Source organism: Drosophila albomicans, chromosome 2R, assembly GCF_009650485.2.
Source record: "Drosophila albomicans strain 15112-1751.03 chromosome 2R, ASM965048v2, whole genome shotgun sequence".
In the NCBI taxonomy this organism is placed as follows: domain Eukaryota; kingdom Metazoa; phylum Arthropoda; class Insecta; order Diptera; family Drosophilidae; genus Drosophila; species Drosophila albomicans.
Genome location: NC_047631.2, coordinates 10,635,206 through 10,659,898, shown reverse-complemented (window position 1 = coordinate 10,659,898; position 24,693 = coordinate 10,635,206). Strand labels below are relative to the sequence as shown.

Here is a 24,693-nt window from a genome sequence, read left to right as displayed (position 1 = left end):
GCATACTATTCTTAAGCTTACCACTTCTTTATTTTGACACTAAATTTCACACTGGCAATGGCCTCTTTTAATACCCAGATTCCCAGTCCAATTTTTCATTCAACTCGCTGACCTGTAGTTTCGTAGAAAGTGGGTATTTAAGACGCATTTGAAGTGAATCACCTGATCATATTTAGACTTTATGATCGATTGGGGAGAATTCCCGCTAAATGATAACAATAATTTTGATGCAAAAGACTTTGCAATGATTTCATACCCCACATAGAGTATCAAAATGGTTTAACGCATTCGTATTCAACTTTTTCTTTTGTTTAATAAAACATGCAAAACTCACTCATTTGTAAAATCAATTGAACACTTTTTCCCACTGACACGCGCAAAATATCCATTATAATAGATTTTGCATGAATGCTTGTACATATTGTAATTGTTTTTATTGCAAAAGCGTCACAGGGTACGACATTTTATGACCCCAGAGCCTGGCTATCTTCCTAATATGACTCACATTATGACAGCATAACTATTTTTGCTTCACATAATATTGATTGCTGGCCAAGCCGAAAATTATTTCACAGAATGTTGAAATACGCCTTAACATCTTTTGGTGACAACTAACTTAATGTTGCATGAAAATCGAGATTAGTTGCACACAGCATCCACACAGTAAGTTCGAAATTATTTCAATATTATTTGCGTTCTCTTTGGCTAACTCTAACATGATACTGAACTCATATAATACTAATTTTATGGCCTACACATTCGTTAAGCGTTATAATTAGTATTCACACTGGCTTAGACATTAAACAAATTAGCCGCACAGTTCGATTGCTACTCAGAAGTCGTAGCATTGCATCGATCACAACAATATCACGTATACGTAATACTTATAAGGAATAGAATGACATTTTTTATGTGTTATTGTCTTATTGATTTCATATTAGAAAAAGCATTTTAAAACTCGTAAAGTCGAAAGTCCCCAAGATAATTAGGTTTACATATTTTTTTTTAATTAGCACCGAAAATTGTCAAGCCGTTAACATACTTTTGAAAACAAAGTAGGTTTATTGTAGATGTTTTTTCTTATGTTAAGCTTAACCTCTAATATTGCTTTATATAGAAAATCGATACATAACTTTATAGTGAATAACTTTAAAGTATAAATTTAATAACATTAAAACACTTTACTATTATTTCTACAATATTTAATCTAGTACTGATTTCATTCTTAAACTTAAGCAAGTACAAAACTGAGGTTAAATTTAAAGCTATGATATGCAATATATCAGGATTAAATAAGAAGTTTCAAGTGAGAACTTTTAATATACGAGCAAAAGTTGAAGGACTTACAAGCGATAAATGCTTGCAAACCATGCGTTGTTCAGCCCTAGCTTATGGTACTTTAATCTACGAACTAAATAAAATCAAACCATACAAACATTTAAGCTTGTCCCCAAGTTATTGTAGCAAGTTTTGCTCAGTGAACTGGCCACAAACACATGCTCATCACTTACTTGTTCTCTTTGGTTTCCACTGCGGCATAGATACATTGTATTGTCCAACTGCCACTCTGCCGTTTGCAGTGACAAATTTGGAAATCAAAAATGAGCCGACAAACCATATGTAGTGCTAAGGGTACAAAACCGCAAAAACCACACAAATGCATAGTGCAGTGAACATGATTAGAGAAAATTGAAATTTAAAGGACGCACCAAACCCAGAGGACGACTTAAATGCGCAAATACAATTGTGTACTATATATATGAATGTATTTGCAAATAAATGTTGATTTCTTGATTTTCTGACTAATTACTTAATTGGAGAACAAACGCAGTACGCTACATGCGGTCTCAGACCATCTGAGGAACTTTTAGTAAAGTGCGGAAGTTGAGCAATAAGCTATTCTTAGTCGAATCAGATTTCCATTTTCTGACAGCCAACTCCGTTTTATCTGGGCCAGACGGAAATTTTCTTTGCCGCCGCAGAGTTAAAAGAGGATGGTCGATCAAATTTCCAATATTTGCCCACTAAAAGGCTATGACAACAAGTTTTAAGTAAATTAATTAACTTGATTAAGGGGAAAATGTTAAAATCCCCGAAGACCGGCAGCGAACATGTGCCGTCACTTTATACTCGAGAAAAATTGAAGTACTTCGAACGAGTGTGGCACGAAACGTTGCAGTGGCAATTACAAAAAATATCTATATAAACAAACAAGTAAGAATGCATTGTATTTATAAAAGCTTGACTAATTAATACCCTGCACTCATTACACCCACACGGTCGAATGCAAGCTCGTTTAAATTGTCCGCCCAACAAAATTATTTTTAGAACACGTGTCATTTGCTAGCCATATTTTCAAATGGGGTAGGAATGTGAGCGTCCACCTAAAATACATTTTTCATCATACAAAAACTAATTGGACACGTGTTCTATTAATGTTGAAAAATGCAACCTCACTGCGGGATAATGAAAGTAATTAAGCGTGTGACCAGAAATAGGGATGGCGCTCAAAGAAAAACTTTTATGCTTTAGCAAATTAATTTCAAAATGATAAAAAATGAATACGGTAATCTCCTTAAACTTCAAAATGCGCATATTGCTGAAGATTTAAAACCAGACTGTGGAATAAGAAATTCTCAACTTTAATTAAAGTAAAGTTCTATACAATGTTCATACAAATTGATTATTTCCCACCAACTCACGTAAAGTTGTGCTGGGTATAAAAATGCAACGTGTTTTCAGCTTGTTGCCATAGCCATATGTCGTCCTAGATCCACATCTCCGCACACGCCGGTTGGTCACGAAGTTTGTACAAAACTTTTGCCCTTTTGCTTGTTGGTTTGTTGTTATAAAGGCTCCAAATAATTGAATTTCCCGTATAATTTTGTTTTATCTTATTTTACTTACACCTGGTCAAAGCATATACTGTATGTACATTGCTTTACAAGTCACTTTTCAGACATTCTACATAAATACTTTGTGGAAGGGAGAGAGAGAGGAATCTCGAACATCAATGATGTCAGCGGTCGAATAATGCAAGCCGTAAATTAGGTTTCTGCATTGCAAATTTGAAAATTCTATTAGTAAACAAATTAATTTAGAAGTACTTTATTAAGCTACAGCTATACAGCTTGTGGGGGGAAAAAGATTCACTAAGAGTTGCGCTTACAAAGAACGTGACAAGCTTTCCACAAAGGAGGGCTTAAATTGTTAGCACTTTTTGTTCTGCATATTTTATACCCTCCATCTGAAAAATGCGCCAATGAGGTATATTAAAGTTGGGAAAAATGTAGGTCAGTTGCAAATAAAATTGTTTTAGATACAACATGAAAGTGGAGGATGAATTATCAAATCTAAATAGTATTCGCCAGTTGAGTGATATTTTCGCTTATTGTCTATTCCTTCCATTTTACACAATAAATAATTAAACAGTGGAACTGGACACAACGCGGCCCATTATAAATTGTAATAGAAAAATGAAATCGCATTATTTAACCCTTTCAGGATTTGCGAAACCAATTTTAATTTACTTACACAGATGCATTTCGCTGTGAAAATTAATTATGGAAGTGACAAATGGAATTACGCCGCTCGGATAATCCATTATAACTATATAATTGATTATGTGAGTGAATGCTGCTTTTAAACATTCGCAATGATTTGTAATCATTTCTGCATAATTTAGCAACACCCATGAAATGGGAAAAGAGTGCAAATGTGAAATGCAAAATGCAAAATGTTCTTTTCCACATATAATCAAATAAATCCATAATCTTTGTTGTAATTTATTTAAATGAGATAAACATTGCAAATTAAGAACCAATTCAACTAATTTATGAAACCAATTTTTCTCTTGGGAAAAAAACACAATTGTTAGTTTCAATTTGAAATTTATGTTTATTTAACAGGTAACATACACATATAACCGTATTTGTTTTTAGGTTGTTTTTTTTTTGTTTGTTTGTTTATATTTTACACGTTATTAGTTTTATTGTTAAATCTTACTTTGCAATTTGTAAAGGGGAAATTATTGTTTCACAATCTACATATATGTATTTCACAATCTATGTATTATTACAGTTCTGTTTCCGATTTATTTCTGGTATAAGTATCTCAATTTCTATTCTAACACCTGCTGGTATTTATAGAGGTAGGATAACAATTGTCCGATGCCATCAAAATGAAATAAATTAACAAAAATACTTATTACAATTAGCATTTGCATTTGCATTTAGCAGAGCAGAGATTACCACATTTGTATATTTCATAAGTCTGCCAATTATGGTAGTTGATATCAAGAACAGAAATTAGCTATGGATTTACAATATGAATCAAACAAACCAACTTTGTTCAGTAACAATAAATACTACATTTAAGCTATGGAATTTATAATATTTTCAATTTGCAGTTAATGCGACAAATATGTTATCAACATTACAAAAATGATTCTAGTGAATTGCAAAATTGAAAGTAAAAAGAGTTAAGTTAACGTCGCTATACAAATTCATGAAATTACATTAAATTCAGAATTAAGTTTCGTGAAATCGTAACAAAACACACGTTTTATTGACCAAAGAGTTGTTTTTTTTTTAATAATGGTTCTAACTGCTCAAAAAGGATTGTTTTTCATTTAAATTTGTAATTATATATTTGTTGTTTAACTTATACGCAAAACTGCGAATATATTTTGAGCTTAGCAGTAGTCAAGTTAAAGGTAGTAGTAACATGCTATTTCGAAAAATATACACATACTCGTAAGTTACGGTAGTTAATACATTCCCAAAACACTCGAATATCACTTGGTATGTATGGGTTGTTAGCTTTGTTTTTCTTTTTTGTTTTTTGTTTTTTTTTCAAATTCAATTCTCTTGCATGACAATTTTATTACAATGCGTTTTGAAAACGATTAGCAATTATACTAGTATATAAATTTATTTGGTTGCAAACATCGAATTTAATTTATGTCTAGCATAATGATTTTTGTTTTCTTTTTCTCATAAGTTCATTTTAATGATTATTATTTTCTGGTTTTTGTATTTGCATGTTTATCCAATGATTATTTTTAGAATAAATTCGATAAAGTGTTTGATTTAATTTTAATTTCATATGAACTTGTATGACTACATCTAATATAAATATCATTAAATAAGGATAAATTAATTGTTATCATAATTGTAATGGTAATTGTAATCTGTAATTGTAATTAAATTGCCATCTGTACATAAGTACAATATATATGTATGTATGTATGTATGTATGTAGTATGTACATTAATATTTGTATTCAAGTATGTATTCATTATCATGTTTGTAGGCATGTATTGTATGTCTACATAGCTCCAACTAGAATACATTTATTACATTTAGTCCGCATACTTGCTATACTTTATAAAAATATTCATTATTCTATATATGTATATATATTTGTATGTAGGATTTGAAATATTTATAGCAGCTCCATTGGGTCTAGCTGTGGTTATTGATTTTACATTTAATAATTTCATTCAGAATGTGTGGCGCAATAAATATATTTGGCACTATTAGTTACTCATTTTGTTTTCTCATGTTATTAAATAGAAGTTACATAAATTTCAAAAAATTCTGAACCGAGCTAATTATTCAGTTATGGTAAATATAAATATGTAAATATGTATATAGTAATTGTATATCGTATGAAAGGATAATTAAATTTAAACATATACAAACGGTTGCAATAAGTTCGAACCAACGTTCAATTTGTTAAAGTTGTGTTTTGTTTTGTTTTTGTATTGGCAACTTGGTAAACAACTTGTCAAGAATATATATTATAATAAAAATCGCGGCAGTCTACTTTCAATTGCGCTTTCAAGCATTATGTTTTCCATATCAAATACGCTGTTGCATTAAAAGTCGACCTCAGTTGTTGTTTTTCCACCTGGAAAGCAATAACCGCCAGCGATTTTTGCGTCTTCTGCTTCAAATTTGCCATATCAATAAATGATTGGTGCTGTCCTCGCGTCCAGCAATTTCACTAAGAGAATTGGCACCTGAATTTCGGAAATCTTCGTAGCCATCGCCACCCGATATAATCAATATATTTTTGGTTTCCGATTTGGATTTCGCGTTCTTCGTTGAACTGCAAAAGGATAGAAATGATGATTGAAACAAAAGTTCAAAATTAGTAATCTCATTAAATGTCTCACCCTTGTTTCGTGTATTCATCGCTGGTGCCGCTGCCAGTGTCACGTCCAGCTGCCGCTGCCGCCATTTGGGAACCCGCCTCTGGTGATGGCGTCTCCACAAACGTAAGGAAGCGAACGTGTCCGGTATGACCATGAGGTATGCCCGTGGGCACAATATTGTGTGCACCTTTCTCATAACTCTGGGTGGGTATTGTCAGCAGTACTCCTGCACTTGTGCCGATCCAAATGAGATCCTTACAGCAGAGCAGCGAAGTTACACGAAGGCATGCGGCCTTATGTTGTCGAATAATCTCGTCACAATTCGATAACATTTTATTCACAGCGGGGGCAAGATTTACTTCCGTAATCAATTGGTGGCTGCAAGAATTAGTATTATTATGTCTTTAAATATTCATACACAAAGTATCTGCAGACGACTTACGTATTGGAATGAAAGCATTTAATGTGTGCTGAGTTCTGTATAGATATCCATACATAATTATTGGCAACTGTCATGTTCGTAATTGGCTTCGAGTCTGATGAGATTTGGATTTGATTAACAACCTGCAAATTAATCGATATAGTTAATGATTCTCTATTTAAGTCGCATTTGAAAACACATACCGAAAATGTTTCAGTATCCAAAACCTTAATTATTCCCTGTATTGAGCACCACAATTTGCCATTTACGTTAAGCAATTTTGTTACTGGGCTGGTAACAGTGCCAATTGAAAGACAATGCGACAAGCAGGTATTCCAAGATGTGGCTGCAAAAAGTAATAGAAAATAATGTAAAATATATTCTAAATAACCATTAAATACAATTATATTAGTTTTATATTTTAGATAATAAAATCGATTTAACTCGTAACTTCTTTTTGCCAATCATCTAACATATAATTTTAAGTTTACTTTTGCAAGATTTACGTCACAAGTACACAATAATGTTAAATCTTATAGATCAATTTCTTTGCAAATCAATTAATAACTGAACGTGAATTTTGTTGCATATAATAGCAAAAATATTATTGAAAATTCAACAGACTCGACGATGTTTTCACATAATGGACCTTATTAGATTTACTTAATAATTATTATCACTTACCACCGTCTCGAAGATAAACACAAACATCGCCATTTGCCAATGATACAAAAACACGATTGTCCAGATAACTGTGAAGTAAAAGAGTTAGTAACATTATTTAAAAATTATATTCAGTTTATACACTTACAGTATGGAAAAGACAGCTGAATGATGTTCAATCTTAATTCGATTTTTCTTAATGCGAATGTTATCAGTGCTGTTATAGACATGGATGCAGCCATCTTCAGTGCCTATCCACATGGTTGATTGATTGCATTCGCTTTCTTCGGGGTTGGAGTCCTATACAAACAAAAACGCCATAATTAACCATTTATACCAATTAAATATTTGTTTTTTTATTTTTAATATGTAGTTACTTACTTGCTGCATATGATATGTGGCATGCAATGAGGGAGCGGGGCTGGGAACACGTTGCTCAATGGGCGCAGCTGGGGCAGCATCCGCCTCATCATCGCTGGAACTTAAATTTAAATCTAGCTGAGTATCACTTTGGCTGGCGGCGCCCTCAGCGCCATTGCCAATAATGGGCGTGGGAATTTTCTTCTTCTCCGGCGTCGCCAACGACGATGCGGACACCGAGACAGCGGCAGCGGCCGTGGTTAGTGCCGAAACGGGTTGGGCAATGGGGGAGATGCTTTTACGATAATCGCGCAGCTGTTGTGTGTAGCTTTGATGCGGTGCACTGCTGCTGCGCAACTCCTGCGGCTGCTTATCCTCCTGGGTGCTACCACTGTGTGCTGAGGGGTCATCGCTGCTGCTGTACGCCGGCACCGAGGCCACACACAAGATGCGAGCATTGCAGACTCCATTACAACTGGTCACATTGGGTTCCGGGTGTAGCGACATGATGCACACCTGACCCACATAACCATCGCTGTTGCAAACCCAAACATCGCGCTTGTCGCTCAACGTGGCTGCCGCACAGGTAAACTGCAGACCCGCACGTGTCTTCCGTATCGGTATGGAGGTGAGGAATTCCGGTATGGGATGGCGCTCGAGTGTGGCGGCTACAAATAACATAATCAAAATATATGCATTAATAATTTACTGACAAATTGCCAACACAATAGTTTACGAAACAGCGGCAATCAATCATCCAGTAATAAATATACAACTAAACTGATATTGATGGCGTTTCGGTGTTTTGCCTCGGTCCGATTATCTATCTGCTTAATTATATGGTGCAACATTTTGTGAAATAAATACAGTGGGAATTCCCTCTGTATCATAAATGTTATTAAACTGTTGGTTTTGTCTGTTTACTCTTGCACGAATTGGATAATTTGTTTTTCATTTTATACATTTCATAAAATGAAAAACAAATAATCCAATTAGTTCAAAATTATTCTTTAGATTTGAGAGATTTCCTTGGATTTAAATAAACCTATATATCTATGTTTTGTTAACTATTTCTTCTAGGAAAAAATAAATAAATAATGTGAAACTAACAACTTTTTTAAGTCAATTTTTGAGAATTTACAGGAATTTCTTATAATTGTTATTTATGTAAATAATAGTAGATACAGAATATTTAAAAAGGATTACGGATTCTAAGTTTGAATGATTTAGGTTATATCTTTAATTCTAATATTTATTTAAAATTAATAACGTACCCAGCTTTTGTTTAGCTTCATTGAATGATTCTTCCCAATTGGTGCGCTTCTCTGTCTTAGAAAATACCACAGTCAGCTTTTGACTTCCGTTCCTAAAAAATGTAAATTATTCATTATGTTAAAATTAATCTATATGTATATATATGTATATAATTTAAATTACTAACTGAACCCAAAAGAAAGCGAAAAGGTTATATTGTTTAAAACAAAAACACAAATTTTAAGTCACAAATTAAAATTTGTATGACAAGTTCTTACTAAGTAGCAAATTTATGCATTGGCACGAAAAAATATGGTTTATTTTCATAATTGTGAGTTGTTGTAATAATTGACTTCAAAAAAATAAAAATTGGTATATCTCCCACATAACGCGAACAAAGTCCGCAGCTTTAAGCTGGTAAATAAAGTTCAACTTACGGTGAGCTTACTGTCAGCTCCAGCATATTGAGTTGTGTATCGTTTGTCTGTCGCTCGGACAACTGTCGCTGGATATCACGATGCAGTTCCCGTATAACATCTTCCAGATACTGATGAGGGGATTTTAAAGATGCCGTAATATCTGTGATTTGTTGCAGCTTATTGCAGTCTTCAGCCAGGTTCTCAATTTCACTAACAATGCGCTTAATGTTCTCATCTTTAGCTAAAATATTAAAAACAAAAATGTATAGTAATGGGGAATTTGATGTTTGGCTTAATAGATACTTACTCTTAACAATTTCTAGGCAATCTAATGAGATTTTGGTGAGGAACTTGTATTTGTTGGTATCCAAAGTGCTTGCCACTGAGCCGGGACATATTGAGCTGTTTGGTTTACGAATAGTTCCACTGCGTTTTTTGATGCTTGTCAAGACCAACAGATCATTAAAGAGGAAAAAGCCACGATCCTTGCGCGCTCCTTGACCCGATGGCATCGACACCAAGTCAAACAATAAGAACTGACGCTCAGGAGCTATTAGATCGGTGATGCCCTCAATGACACCCTCCAATTCACGAAGAGTCGCCTCTCTCTGTCCGTTTTCCATAATCTCACGTTCCTTGCAATTGATGTGGACTAATATGTCATGGACCAACTTGAGCACATCCTGCAAATGCTTCTGATCTGGATGATCGTGATCCGTGTGCTTGATCAGGCGTTGGAAGAGTAGCTCATAGCTGTAAGGAAATAAACAATATGTATAAAAAAAGGGAAATACACCCTATAATATTATTAAACTTACTTGGGAAACTTTTGTACTGGTTTAATGAGCAGATTGTCCAAGGTGAGTTTACCCTTGTGCTCGCGGGCTGTGGATTCCAGGAATTTGGCAAACGAGGGTCGCTGATGCTTCATCGAGCGAATGGCATTCTTGGCCCGATTGCAATTGTTAACAAATGATGTGTACACTTCCAGTACTTCAAGTTTCGAGAACTGTTTAAATATTTACTTTATTTAGTGCTAAATTATTCAAAAGTTTAATAAGCGAAAGATTGCTCACCGTTTCGATAAACGCATCGCCAACCTTTTGCTGTATATCCCAGTCATCGAGACGTTGCTTCAACTCGCCAAGAAACTTTTCATGTATCTCCAGTATGTCGGGCACCATAAAGAATATCTCATCCACAGTGCGGGTATCAATCATGCCAGCATGCTCTGGGGATTTCAATACCTTCAGATACTTGAGCACAACGATTTGCAGTGATTCCACATAGGACTGTTCGTTCCGATAAATCTCCTGCACCACATAACTGCGTGTGTCCTGAAATGGGAGATACGAAATTGATTTAGTTTGAGAAATTACTTGGAACAAATTTGCAAATTAAAAACAAATTTAAAGTATAGGTATAATAAGTAATGATTAAAGTGAAAGGTGTTGATCTTTTCCACTCTTTAAAAAACCAGCAACAGACTTACGCCATCATAACCGCCCAGATTCCATTTGCAGCTCATTTCGTACTGCGCTCGCCGCTCCGAGTCATCCTCTGAGTCGGAGCAAGTGATTGAAGTCATTTTCTTGAGCCTATCACATTTGTCATTCGTATGACTCGCACCACCAGGACCACCAACACCACTGCCAACACCACCAAAGCCAGCCTTGCTTAGCCTTGCCACTGTGGTTGTCGCCAGCGAGACAGCTTGCGACACACTGCTGCTGTTGCTGCTGCTGCTCGATGGCAATGTCGATGCAGAGGCTGAGACTGAGGCTGAGCCAGAGGCTGAAGCTGATGCTGCCGCCAGTGGCTGCTGTTGCTGTTGCTGCTGCGTCACTTGTCCGTGTGTTTGTGGCAACAGTGCGGTGGCAGCCACCGTATTCGATGGTGCCGTCAATGTTGCTTGCAAATCCAATAAACTTAAACGTAGATTTTCCCGATTGTGCGACATTTTGCAGTTTGCACTTGTTCAACAATGATTATGATTGATGCCGTTTTTAAGCCGTTCTTTCACTTTCACTCTCACTTGCAACACACAGAACCAAACAAACTTCTAATTGTTTTGTTGTTTTATTGTAATTGTTATTATTATTGCAGTGTCTGTGTCTAAATGAATTGATTGTACCTAGAGTATGTTTAATTAATTTAGCGCATTATTGAAGCCGCATGCATGCTTGCCCAGCCATAAAACACAGGTAACTAAAAATGAAAACTATGCTAAGGTCTGTGTTCTGTCTGTTCTGTTCAGTGCTGTGCTGTGTTGCTGCATTGGCGTTAATAATACCGGAGGAGCAGGAACAACGAGTACATGTATTGTGAGGAAGGTAGGAAGGCAGTCAGGCATTGGGTTGTCATGCTGGGGTTGGGTTCGGTTCGGTTCAGTTCGGTTGGGTTGCCTGCGTAGATGTCGAGTGGGAGAACGACTACGGCCCACGTAAATACACGTTAGTATATTGAGTTGTTGTGGCTGTTCATTCAGTCGTGAGAGCGACAGACGACCATGGTAACCTTGTGGCTTCTTTGCCCATCATCGGTTATGTGGTTTGATAATGACACTTTAAAACTGCGTTGTTGTACACTCGCATTGTGTGTTCTCTTCACTTCTCTTCTCTTCTGTTGTGATGTGTTAAGTCGCATCGCCCGAACTGAACCGAACCGGTGCCACATAAACCAAGGGTATTTCAGCGACACTAACTTGACAATTGCTCTAATTTATGCAATATGTTCACAATAGCAAGGTTGACAAAACCGGTTCCGAAACGAACCAAAACTTTCAGCGGTTCAGATAACGGTAGAAGTACAAATTTAGAAATCGATTGATACAAAATAATTAAATATTTAGCAAATTTTTAGTGGTTGATTTTACTTTTTATCATTGTTCTCAGAAATAATCATTTACATGTTTTAAAATAATCAAAGATAATTAAACATTAAAAAAGGGTTTCAAATTGTATTTAAATTTATTGAGTTCAGCATTTATATGTTATATTAAATTTTGTATCAATGCACTATAAATTTTTGTAATTGATGATGATGTATTGATTTTAAAATTCATTTATTAAAATTTCTTCAATGTTTTGAATTGATTCGTTAACGTGACTCAACAAATTTCAAGATAAACATAAGCAGTTATTTTTAATTCCAGTGTAATTCCACTTGTTAAGGTCGATAAAAGTCAATAATCAAATGTAGATATTAATAAGACTGCATTTCGAAAAATGATTGCGATTCTGTAAACTTTAGTAAACTAATATTTCAAATTTTCCAATGCTTTCACAAAACAATTTGCAAATGCGTTGTAGCTGAAATTTGCATTCTGAGATTTGCATTCTATTAACGAATGCGTATTAGTTGTAATTTATAGTTTCTGTTCACAGTTCAATAAATTTATTGAGATTCAAATAGTATTGTAATGGACGCTAAGCAGAACACAGAACCCATTAATAAGAGAGAGAGAGGGGCGAAGAGCATTTCGATAAACGTTTATTAAGTGTATTCGGCACGTGGGCGATAACTTTAATTTATTTATTTATGTTGTTTTGCGCAACATTTGATTCGATTCGTAGTGTATGTTCTATGAATGTATTAGTTTGGTTCGTTTGTACGCGCTACTGTACGTGTGTGTGTGTGTGTCGGTGTGTGAGTGTGTGGGTTAGGGATTCCAATGCAAGCATACATTTGCGCATATATTTATATGGGAGAAAATACGCATAAGTAAAGTGCTCTTGATACTCAATGTATCTGTTCTATGCATGATGGCAAGTAAATACACACACACTTACACACGCAACATGCAAATCAATGTATGTACGTGTATGTGTATCTAATAAAGCCAGGGTATGCAAAAGAATGTATGCTTGAGTGTGTTTTATGCAGAATTATCCGTTATATTTATCCGATTTTTTATCTTGACACAATTCGAAAGTTGTGTGTGTATTTTGCCTAGTAGGGAAAATGTAAGCCACAAGTGCGATTTACCAATACTAATACTATTTTGTTAGCATGTGTATTTTGTATTTTCAATACAAATTATTACACTTTACAAAGTTTTTGAGCTGCGCAGCGCAACAAGAGGTTGGGATGCTTTCGTATGTACATACATACACACACACACTGTCTCGCACACTTTGGCACATACACATTAGAGTATGTTTATATTTAATTGTTTTATATGTGTATTTTTTTCATTCTTGGAAACAGTTTAGCTCCTCTATCCGTTTCACTAATCTAAATGCAATTATACACATAGAATTTTAAATTGTTTTCATCCGTAAGTGTTTACACGCACACATATGCATATCCATGTGTCTGTGTGTGCGTGTTTGGTGTGGGTGTGTATATGGTCGAAAGTAAAAACGTAGTCTTTGCAAGTAGAGGAATATTATAATTTTGTTGTAAACCACTTGATTATTTTAGTACTTGTAAGTTTGCGCGATTTCAACTATGATTTGTATTTTTTTTTTTGGCTAATTTGGCTATTTTGCAGATAATGCTTTTTGTGTGTGTCTGCCGCAATTTTTTTCGTTTAATTTAAATGTATTTTCCACAACACCACACAAAATAAAACAAACGAAACACGAAAAATTTCGCCACACAACCGAGGTACAAAAAGCAAATAAGAATTTAAACGCGCGCATTGGTGTTGGCGGAGAAGACTCTGTTGCTGCGCGGGAGAGCGAGCAGCCAAGAGCAGCCAGCCGCCCGCAATATAGGTGTCGTCTCTGTTGTGTTCTGTTCTTTCATATGGGAAAGTGAGCGAGCGAGTGTGTGTGTAAGAGAGAGTATGAGAGTGAATGTGAAGCGGTTTAATACTCGTATTGTAGCTGGCGCATACAACTAGCTGCTGCTGCTGCTGCTGCTACTGCACAGGAGTATGCTGCTCAACACGTTGAAAACACATTCCATTGTGCCAAATACACACTTAAATTCCATTTCCATTTTTCATATTCCAATCGAAAACAGCCACCCATAACAAGGCCGCCCCGTCAAACTTGCTCTTTGCGATAAAATTGGAAGTACTGGCACGGTCTGCATGCGACAAGTGTCCGCCAAAGAGTACAAAGAGAACACACACAGCCGCCATGCACTTCGTATTCCCTTTACCCATTTCCCATTTCATTCCTTATGGCCCATTTATGATCACTCAACTAATGTTTATTACACCACAGCTCACAAAGAAAATAAATGCATGTGAAAAGCAGATGCATAAATTACCAATATGCCAGACAGAGCAGTGATTAATTTAAATCATTGTTATAACAATCCATGATTTTTAATTGCCAAAGCTGGTCTCGCAATAGCTCTAATAAATGTTTATGCGGCTTTCAACCACGGTGCCGTCGCGTTGCTGGAACGCAGCAAATGCGCGAAACAAAGAAATGAAATAAAATGGCCCATAGAGGCGCTCTTCTAACACACTGACACATTTCCAACGCGCAGTGGTTGTTGGAGCATGCGCACACGCTCGCACTTTCAATTTCCAGTGCGATTCCCAAATACAAATTTGTGGCGCTCACGCACACACACACACAAATACATGCGTGCACATGTACGGTATTCCCGGTGTGTAAAATGTATAATGACCAACCGATTAATAATGATAGGGAAAACACAAAAATGTTTAAGGTACAGATCGAAATGCAAGATGAACTGAGACTGAATGAAATTACATATTTAATAAACATTTTTAATATTTATAAATATTTAAATTATTTAAAAAAAAAGTCTATCATACTCCATAGTAGATAAACATAAGGAGTGCTTTTACTCACCGCAATCGTTTTTTTGCGCTGCTCAGAGAGCATGTTTTCGCTGGAGCCTTTCAACAGCTCGGCCAACAAGGCTGCTGTGGGTGGCACGCTAGTGGCATGTGGCGCCTTTGACTTGTTGCTGCTACTGTTGTTATTGTTGTTGCTGTTGCTGCTGCTGTTTGTGGCATCAGGATTACGCTTGGAGGAGCCATGACTGTGATGATGATGATGACCGTGATGATGTTGACTTTTGCTATCCGCACTCATCGATTGGCTGCGCTTGCTGTGATGCGGTTTTGTTGCGGGTGCCTCGGATGCGGCACGTTTCATTTGATGCTGCGCCTGCTTATCGGCAGTGGCCAGCGTTTCATTGAGGTCCTTTGCGGAGACTGAGATGGGCAATGTTGGCACCTGTTTACTGACATGCTCGATTTGCGATGGAGTCGACGCGGCGCGTGCATGCGACGGCACCGGCAAATATGCGTTTGATTTACGCACACGCATTGAATTTGAATATTGTGGCATGTTGTTGCGCGTGCTGCCCGCCGACAGTGGCTTTGCTACAGCGTTGCGCGAGTACTGGCTATAGATAGAACACAAACACACAGAGAAGAAAACTACACGTTAGTAATCAGGCATATCTGACTTCGAAATACCCGCTACGCATGTTTTCAGAATACTATAAAAATAAGTGAAGTAAAACTGCACCAGATTTTCGCTCTGCAAAATTATTTCATTAATAAACTTTTGAGTTTTTATCCCATCTGTTGTAAAATTATCAGAATTAATAATGTGCATTATTGCGAATTCCAAAATTAAACATTATAGCAAATTGAGTGTGACTAAAGCGACTTTAACATTGCATTTTTATGGAATATCTACAATATACTATATATATCTAGAAAATTATTTATAGTACAAAATTCCTAATGTATTATCTCAGACATAACAAAATCTTCAAGATCAATAAAGATTTTTAATCTGTGTTTCACATTTAGACAGTTTACAAAATTCAATGTGACCAAACGAGTTTGCTTTTACTTTAACATTTACGAAACCAAATTTTCAAAAACAATAAAAGATTGTTAACAAATTTAAGTGTGACTAAAGCAGCTATTACAGTAACAACTGATTTTCACTCTTTAAAAATATTTATTTTTTAACTTTTTAGTTTATAATACTATTATGTACTAACTACTCTTTAAAATAACATTCGTATTGTCTTAAGCAACGTAAGACACATTAATCTTAAACTGTGTCTTCAAGAAGTTTGGAGACCAAATTTAATAAATCTAGCTGTTATACTCCCAGAGAACTAGGTATTTATACAAACGGGCAGACTGTACATTAACACAGCTATTTAGACAAATCAAGAACAGATTTATACTCTTTGCGCTTTCCACTAAATTGAAATACCTTTCTCTGTAGCAGTTATAGAAATAAAAAGATTATCGTGCAAATCCCAGTTGACAAACTCACCTATCCGACTCGCGCAGCTCCTCGAGTATCTCCTCGAAATGCATGCGATTGGGTTTCTTCAGCTCCGCCTCCAGCATTTGACCGTATGGACCACGCACAGTTAGCGGACGCTTTGAATAGCGCTTGTGGTCGTAATCTCCGGTGGGCGTTGGACTCCAACTGATGCGTTCCTCGGTATCGGACATGGAATCAGTTTGCAGGAACGTATTAGTTTTACTATTATTGTTGTTGGTGGTGCTGCTGCTGGCATCGTCCTTTTCCTCGCTGCTCTGGCAGCTAAAGCTGCTTAGCAGCTGCGGCTTTTCCTGTGATCCCCGCCACACCGGCGAACCCTTATCCATTTCCGGTGTGTTCAGGTCAAACATCACCGGACTGTGCGACTCGTCCGTCGGTGAATCCGGCTTAATGGCCTGAAAGTTCGCTATGGATATATCAAGTGCGAGACCAGGATGCGGATGCTCCACGCGTCGATGCCAATCCGAATTATCTATGTACATGCCTTTGCGCTTCGTCGACTTTTCCAGATGCCGCTTATGCCGCTCCCCTGAGCTGTGGCGCGGCGTTGCAATCGTTGCATCTGAATGGCGCAGTTCCAAATCGAGCTCATCGGGACTATATTGTGCTCGCTGCTCATCCACAGATTGATTAAACATTTCACCCTGTTCGGAGTGGGGAGACGCGTTGCCCTTGCCACGCTCGTCACTCTCCTCGGAACTGCGACTCACCGAGATGGTGGGTAATAAATCGCCACGCAGCGCCGTCGTCAACGTTTCCGGTTGCGTAATCTTGCAGGCGGCATGCGATACAGGAGGCTGTGTGGTCTGTGGCACAATGCCAAATTCGGGCGCCAACTCAACCCATTCCTGGGCGGGCGTCTCCAGCCACTCTTGGGCGGCGCATTCGTAAACCGGCACTGGGATTAAACATGTTGTGGCTGTCTGCAGCACATTATCCGACGGAGGTGCCGACTCCTCCAGCAATGTGACCAAATTGGGTGTGCTGGCTGTGGGACTTGCCTCGGGCTCCACAATGATGGGCGGATCAATTGCCTTAATTCTCGGCGGACACTCCTCGCTGGCGGTGTACTCGCCCTCCGAGTGTATAGTGTCCGAGAGGGATTCCATCTTGGCATGCGCAGCAATGACACTGCTCGCCGTGGCCGGGATAATGCCGACAATGCTGCTGCTGTCTGTGTTGAAAATATCCTCTTCGGGTATAGAGTCTGGGACGTCTTCGAGAACGTGTTCGAGCGATTTCTCTTGACCGTAGTTGAGATTAATGCAGACCCCAGTGCTCTTAAGGGGTATGTGCACCCAACCCGGGTCGGGAATAATGCGCGAACGCTCGTGCTCGTAAAACAGATCGACAGATAACGACGACGACGGCGGCGGCGGAGGAACGGGCGACGGCGAGGGCGTCGGGGTGGGCGTGGGCGTGTTCTCAATGGCCTTGTCCCGACGCAGTCGATCGCGTAAAGCACTTAAAGTTGATTTACAATCGATTTGCGAGAACGAAACAGAACGAAATGGTAATTTGCCTTTCGATGCGTGCGCTGCTGCGGCGTTGCTGTTGCTGTTGCTATTGTGGCTGCCACTGCGAGACTCTGCTCCGGCCAGCTGGGTTGCCCACTCGCTACTGCTGGCTGGATCGAGCTCATCGCCCACAGTTAGCGGTGGAGATGATTTCGACTTCTCGCGATTGCCCAACATGAAAGCTTCCAAGTTGGAGAGACTCGTGTTTGGCCTAATTGAGTGAAAGAGTCGTGCGGCTGTTGAGGGTTGTGTATTTGTGTTGCCACCTCCACCTGCGGCGCTGCCACCGCTACCGCTGCTGTTGCTGCCACCTCCGCTGCCGCTGCCGCTACAGCTGCCATTGTTATTGTTGTTATTGTTGCTGTTGCTATTTGTGCTGAGTTGCTTTTGTAATTGACTGCGCGCAGTGGACGGCATCTCATCGTGATCCGGAGCATTCGGAGCAGCCTGACTACTTGCCACATCCTGGAGATCCAGGCTGCCACTTGTTCCCGATCCGTTGTGCGGTATTCGCGGCCTGCGTGGCGGTGGTATTGGCGGTGGTGTTGGTGTCGATGAGGCACGCGAACTGTTGCTGCCACGCAAAAGTTCTGTCAACTCTTTGAGCCGCTCGGATCGATCGGATATCTTGCGATGCTTATCCCCGCTGCTCGATGATCGCGAATCGTTGGCAGGAGCAGCTGTCGATGATGATTTGCGGCCGAAAGCTAAAAGTTGAAAGCGATCCAAGGTATTACGTCGTTTCTCCATTGTGCGCTGTCAACGAAAGAGACAAGAGTCGAAAAGAGGTAAGCGAAATTTCTCTCTATCTTTTAGGTTTATGCAACATTCTGGCAAATGAGAAATGCATGTAAAAAATACATAAAGTCTAACATTAAAAAGAGTCAATTAAAATTGCCAAAAAATCATTTTGCAGATAGTATAAAAGTAGCTGAACGCAGAAGTAAACAATTGCGATATATTCTACATATGTAGAACTTCTTTGTTTATCGATTTGGGGGGGCTGCAAACTTGAAAATATATGTACTTGACCTACGTAGTCACACAGTATATACACAATATGAAGAACAACAGGGAGACAGATTGACAAGCTAACTGAAGAGTTTACATCACGAAGTTTTTTACTGACTTGTTTATAAATAACTGACTAGTGCAATACTCTATAAAATTAGAACAGAAATTCAAAAACAATTTCGCACTGTGAGAAATACTGAAAATATATCTTATAGATACACGCTACTATAGTATGTATCTTTTACCTAATCCAGTCGTGCACTGCTCATTTATTTTACAATTCGTTTGAAATTATACAACACAGTTGGCATAGAGTATAATCCGATCAGTTTAAGGTAATATCTTGTGGAGTTAATAAAATTTAAAAAAAAATTTACCTGGATATCTTCTAACTATTTGGGCGCCAGATCATCTTGAGCTTTATTATTATGTTGTTTGGTGCACAATGAATGACACATAAAGCAGCAGCGATCAATGTAAGGCAAAACAGAAAATGCCATGACTATACAAGCGAACATATACATTGATAGATACAGATACACACACACACATACACAAAAGAAAATCACTTTTGTATATACGCACACAGTGATATTTTTAGTATAAACAACAAGAATTTATATCGAATACAAAAGAGAATAAGCCCGAAGAGCGGCCAGGAAAACTCAAAATATACATGTGGCTACTACGTATGCATGACTGTATGTATGTATGTATGGCTACATACATACACACACACCTCCTACATACATATGTATATTAAAACAATCTTACAAAAAGCACACAATAGAGATAGAGCAGAGCACATCACAGAGAACAACAAAATCCCAAACAAATTATGGCACCACTAGCACAATTATATATGAATGTACAGATGTACTTGTGTATGTATGTATGTATGTATATGTGGAGGAGACCCGTAATTATGTTAGTATATGTACATCCACGTACGTACGTTCATACATACGTAATCAAATTGAAACTGACAATCTCGCATCTTCCTGAAAGGAACGTGTGCTGCGTGCGAACATATTTACATACATACGCATACGAATACGAATACATTCATACATTAATACATATATCCACACATGCATTCTATAAGTTGTATGTTTATAGACGTAGATACTATTAAGATACATATGCATACGAATATACATTAGGGTGGCCCATCTAGAGATGAGAACGTGATCACGAGCACGAAACACAAATACTAAATTAATCGCAATCTAAAATATGACAATGATCTGATTATTTAGAAAATTACAATAATAAGCTAAAATAGTTAAAAACATTAAATACTAATTGGATACAAATTTAAGTTTTAAGTTTTTATGTAACATTTAAATAATATAAAATATCAAACAAAAATAGTTTAAGATATGAAGGAGTTAATTAAGAGACAAATCTGATACATATATATATTTTTGTTATTAAGATAAAGCATCTTATTCATTTAAAACATTTTTCTTTTAATTTAGAAACAAATTTAGTAACTTTCTTGCTATGGAAATAAAGAATTGCCTGCTATTTATTAAAAATGTTTATTCACACATAAAATATTCATTGAGAGATCAACGCAAACTTTGTGTTGATGCCCGATAAAAAAGAAAAAACAAACAAAACATTTAACGGCACAGAACCATGACATTTTTGAAAATTGAACTCATTCATAAAGTATTTATTTATTTTTCTTCATCAAGTATACGCTACAATTTGCGCAAAAAAAAAGAAGCAAGTGAAATGTTGTTTTGATCTCTTTTTCAAGCAGGAGAAAAAACACATTGGCGGATTTCTTCGTAATATGCTCAAAATGAAATAATGCTCACACCTCTAAATGATTCATTTTTGGTAATAGAATCGACGGCGACTAATGACTGAAAATGTTCAACTAAATTGCATTTGTATCCATCTACATAGAATATATTGTATATATCCATCCCAATATATGTATGTAAAGCATACTACGTAATTATAGCAGCTGTTATATACATTAAGGAACTTTAGACTTTGATTACAGTATTAATTGTCATTTACTATGTATAATTAGTTTATCTATTTCATTGGTACTTACATCTGTCTGCCACCTTTGTCCCAGTGGTGCATAAGCGTATGCGGAACAATCAAATGTCTGGATAACCGGAAGTTGCTTGAACTGAACCGATTGCTGGGGTAATGAATAGTCCAGTAGATAGCCGCTGGCATAGGTTAGATTATGAACCGAAATGCTAGCGAATGATGGGTTTGAGTTTGTACTGTTTAAATTGTCTATAAAGACGCTTTTCTCACTGCAATTTGAGATTAAATCATTTGGTAAATTTAAATCTATATGGACATCGGCAACGTCAGCAATTGCTCGATTCACAGGAGGCGAATATTTCACTAAATGCAAGTCCGAGGGATTCGTGTTTAATGCCGGTCGATTAACTAGAACGCGTTCCGATAACGACGATAACGATACCGATATCGGTTGAGTTTCCGGTTCCGGTTCCGATTGCGAAGGCGATGACGATGGCAATGGCGACAAGGATGGCGATTCACTATGCGCGATCGTAAACTCTTGTTTCAGATGCCCGTAACGATCGTAGCGCAATATACAAGTTCGATTCGTCGACGTTGCGTTTGTATCTAATTTACAATTGTAGTTGTTGTTATTTGTCTCAATGGCATGCAATTTGCAGCTATTTTCAGCTGCCACTGGCAGCGCGTTCTGGCAATCACAGCAGCTGCTAATTCCGTCTCCACGGTTATGATTATTTGTGGACGTCAACGTCAATGGATTACTACCACTGTAGTTTAATGTTCGTTTATCGTCTCCATCTCTTTCGAGGCGACGCGTTTTCAGCGCGGGTTCAGCATCGACAGCAAGGCCACTGCAAGCGGTCACCTCAAGGCAAATGCGATACTTGGGCTTGGGCGGAACGGGCGGCGGATAGCGACGATAGGAACGCAAATAGTTGCCACAATTATTCGAATATCCTTGCGACTCAGTCGGCCAGCAACGTGTTGTCTGTGGTGTCTCTCTTACTGCTGCTGTTGCTCCGGCTGTCGCTTCAGTAAACTGTTGCTCCTGCTCGGCTGTCTGGCGCTGATTTATTTTGTCAATAGTTTTATAACAACAAATTATTGGTGACACGCTGCGAGCTGTGCGCGATTGGGAAACCGATGACGCGTATGTCGTTTTCGCTTTTTTTAAGGCTTTATCCGTTGTCTCCGTCTCGTCCGATGTTGCTGTTGTTGTTGTTTGTTGTTGTGGTGTGATAGTTGATGTTTTTGGCTCGCGTTGTTCTATTTCTATACACGGGACCAACAGCGAGCTAACGCCAACGTCATTATCGTCATCAGCATCATCATCATCATCATAATCGGTATCGGCATCATTGGCAGCGGCATCGGCATCAGCATCATCGCTGGCTTCTTCCTCATCGGAGACAAAACGATACGACGACAAATCAGACACTGAATCCGCATACGACCGATAAAAAGCTACAATGCCAGGCTGCTGTTGCTGCTGTTGATGTTGCTGTTGCTTTTGCTTTTGCTTCTGTTTCTGCTTCAGCTGTTGCTGCTGCTCCGGCTGCTGCTGCTGCTGCTGTTTGTGTCTCTCTCTACAGCAACTCTCGCAGAACGCCAAAGCTCGCGAGCTTTTTGTACCATTTTCGGTAGTGCGCCGAAGCTTTTCTCGCTTCTGTTGTAGTTGTTGCTGTTGCGTCTGATTTTCGTTTTCATTTTGCAGATCGTAATGCTCATTATTATTGCTTTTTCGTATTACCAATTGCTTCTTTTTGTCTGCCTCTGTCCCGTTTTCCGACTGTCGCACATTCTTAATGAACATCGGTTCCGTTGGCTGTCTATTCGAGTGCTTTAACGCCTTGTTCAGCATTAGTTTAACTGCTAAATTAACATTGATATTCCACTTCTAATATTAATAGCACGCAAATGATCCTCCTAATTAGTATCCTTCAAGTCTCTGTCCGTCTACTGAAATGATACAAATAATTACATTTTTATTTTTAGATTTTATCTATCTAGCTGTTGTTCACTCATTGTCGCGTCTGCTGTTACCTTCAGCTGCTACACACTTGCAATTACTGTTGATATCACTAGAGTTGTCCCCATTTAAATGACCGTGCGTATTCTCCTAATCGTTTGGAATGCCACACACAAACACACACAATCTTGTGCTCTCTTCTTTCTGGCTAATCGTAAATCAGGCAGCTGTGCTACAATTGCAAATGTTGTTGAGATGACTTTTCATGTACCCTAAAACCGATCAGATTGGATTAGTTAAACCAAAACATGATATTTCACTATAAAACAAACTATATTAAAAACAAGTTATTTCATTTAATTATTAAATCTTTTTTATTTTATACAATGTCATATTGTAATTCATTTATTAAGTATAGTAAATATTTAAGGGAATTTAGTCTTCAGCTGACGAGAGACAGGAATGTCAAAAGAGATTCACTCAGAGAAGCAAGTAAATAAATAAATAATAAAAAGATAATGTCGATATGAAGTACTTAAAGTACTTGGCATGGAAACAAACTAAACTGGGAATAATTTAAAATAGTTGTAATTTAATTTTAGATTTCAAGTCATTTTATATTTTGTCTGCACTTTGCAAAAGGTGTGAAACTGGCAGACACCCCGTTTAGAGGATAATCATGGATAATACCATATTCAATAAACACAGCACAACACATCGCACATCCAACTTCATATTAATTTATGTATGTCATGCTAGCACTTCAGCTGGCTATAATTAAATCTCGGGCAACTAAATGATATTTTCAGCTTCCATTTATTTTACACAGCGTCAACAGATGCTTCGCCAAGGCGTGTACGGAGAGTATCTTGTGCAAATACGAGTATAAAGGAATTTCGAAAAGAAAAATAAAGCATATATGTGTGTAAGAACAGATTAGTGGCAAATGTTCAGCTAGGAAATACCCTAGCTTGATTTATACTGCGCTTCAGCATTGCAAGTGCTCTCTGCTCTCTGCATTTCAGAGTGCTTGTAAGCGTAGTTCCGCTCACATAACTCTAGAGATATATTATTCCAGTTGGTATTTTATTACCAGACAATGCGATCTATTGTTTCAGCCAAAACAACTGTTGGAAATTAATATGGGTCAGGCTTTTTCTTTGTCATCAACTTAAATAGATGACTGTGGAAATGCAGTCCTCACTTTCTTTTTTCCAATATTGAGGAAGACAGAGTCATAGACTTGGCTAAAGTAGTTTGTTCCCATTAAGTTGTAAAAAATATGGCTTTTGAAATGCAAATTATATAGTTATGATAAGTGCACTTAACACTCAATTGTTTCGTTTGTTAAAGATGTATATATTTATACAATTTTTAAAAACATTAATATTCACTTTAAAAAGAATTTACTATAAAATCTATTTGAGAGATGTCAACCTCCCTTTTAACTTTCAACAAAAAAAAGGCAAACAATTAACAAAATATAATTTATTAGCGATCTTTTGTGATGGACGAATGAAGAGCACTATTAATGGATTCACCAATCAGCGATAGTGTATAAAATTGTGCGTGGTATCCGAATCTTAATCACCTTCATTCATTGGTGGGGATGTTGGGATGACGAATAAGGTGTTGCTGGTA

The 24,693-nt window shown here is 37.5% G+C and overlaps 1 protein-coding gene across 1 annotated transcript; it reads right to left on the bottom strand.

Annotated features, from left to right (window-relative positions):
• Window positions 1–3,897: 3,897 nt before the first annotated feature.
• On the bottom strand, window positions 3,898–23,295 carry LOC117574271 (uncharacterized). The gene is made up of 16 exons (XM_034258017.2): window positions 23,127–23,295; window positions 21,136–23,042; window positions 16,516–18,803; window positions 15,058–15,619; window positions 10,354–10,614; window positions 10,096–10,286; window positions 9,585–10,030; window positions 9,296–9,518; window positions 8,879–8,970; window positions 7,626–8,272; window positions 7,393–7,544; window positions 7,266–7,333; window positions 6,785–6,927; window positions 6,603–6,724; window positions 6,182–6,538; window positions 3,898–6,114 (listed from the first exon to the last, which is right to left on the bottom strand). The coding sequence occupies exons 2-16, from the start codon at window positions 22,942–22,944 to the stop codon at window positions 5,955–5,957; spliced, it is 7,521 nt and encodes a 2,506-aa protein (XP_034113908.1). The 5' UTR covers window positions 22,945–23,042; window positions 23,127–23,295; the 3' UTR covers window positions 3,898–5,954.
• Window positions 23,296–24,693: the final 1,398 nt, after the last annotated feature.

What these genes read in the sequence shown, in the direction of transcription:
- LOC117574271 (XM_034258017.2), bottom strand. Translation starts at nt 22,944, where the DNA reads ATGCTGAACAAGGCGTTAAAGCACTCGAATAGACAGCCAACGGAACCG. An exon ending in TTGCCTAGAAATTGTTAAGA is followed by an intron (nt 9,519 to 9,584) that starts GTAAGTATCTAT and finishes TTAATATTTTAG; the next exon opens with CTAAAGATGAGAACATTAAG. An exon ending in TGTTTATCTTCGAGACGGTG is followed by an intron (nt 6,928 to 7,265) that starts GTAAGTGATAAT and finishes TACTTTTTGCAG; the next exon opens with CCACATCTTGGAATACCTGC.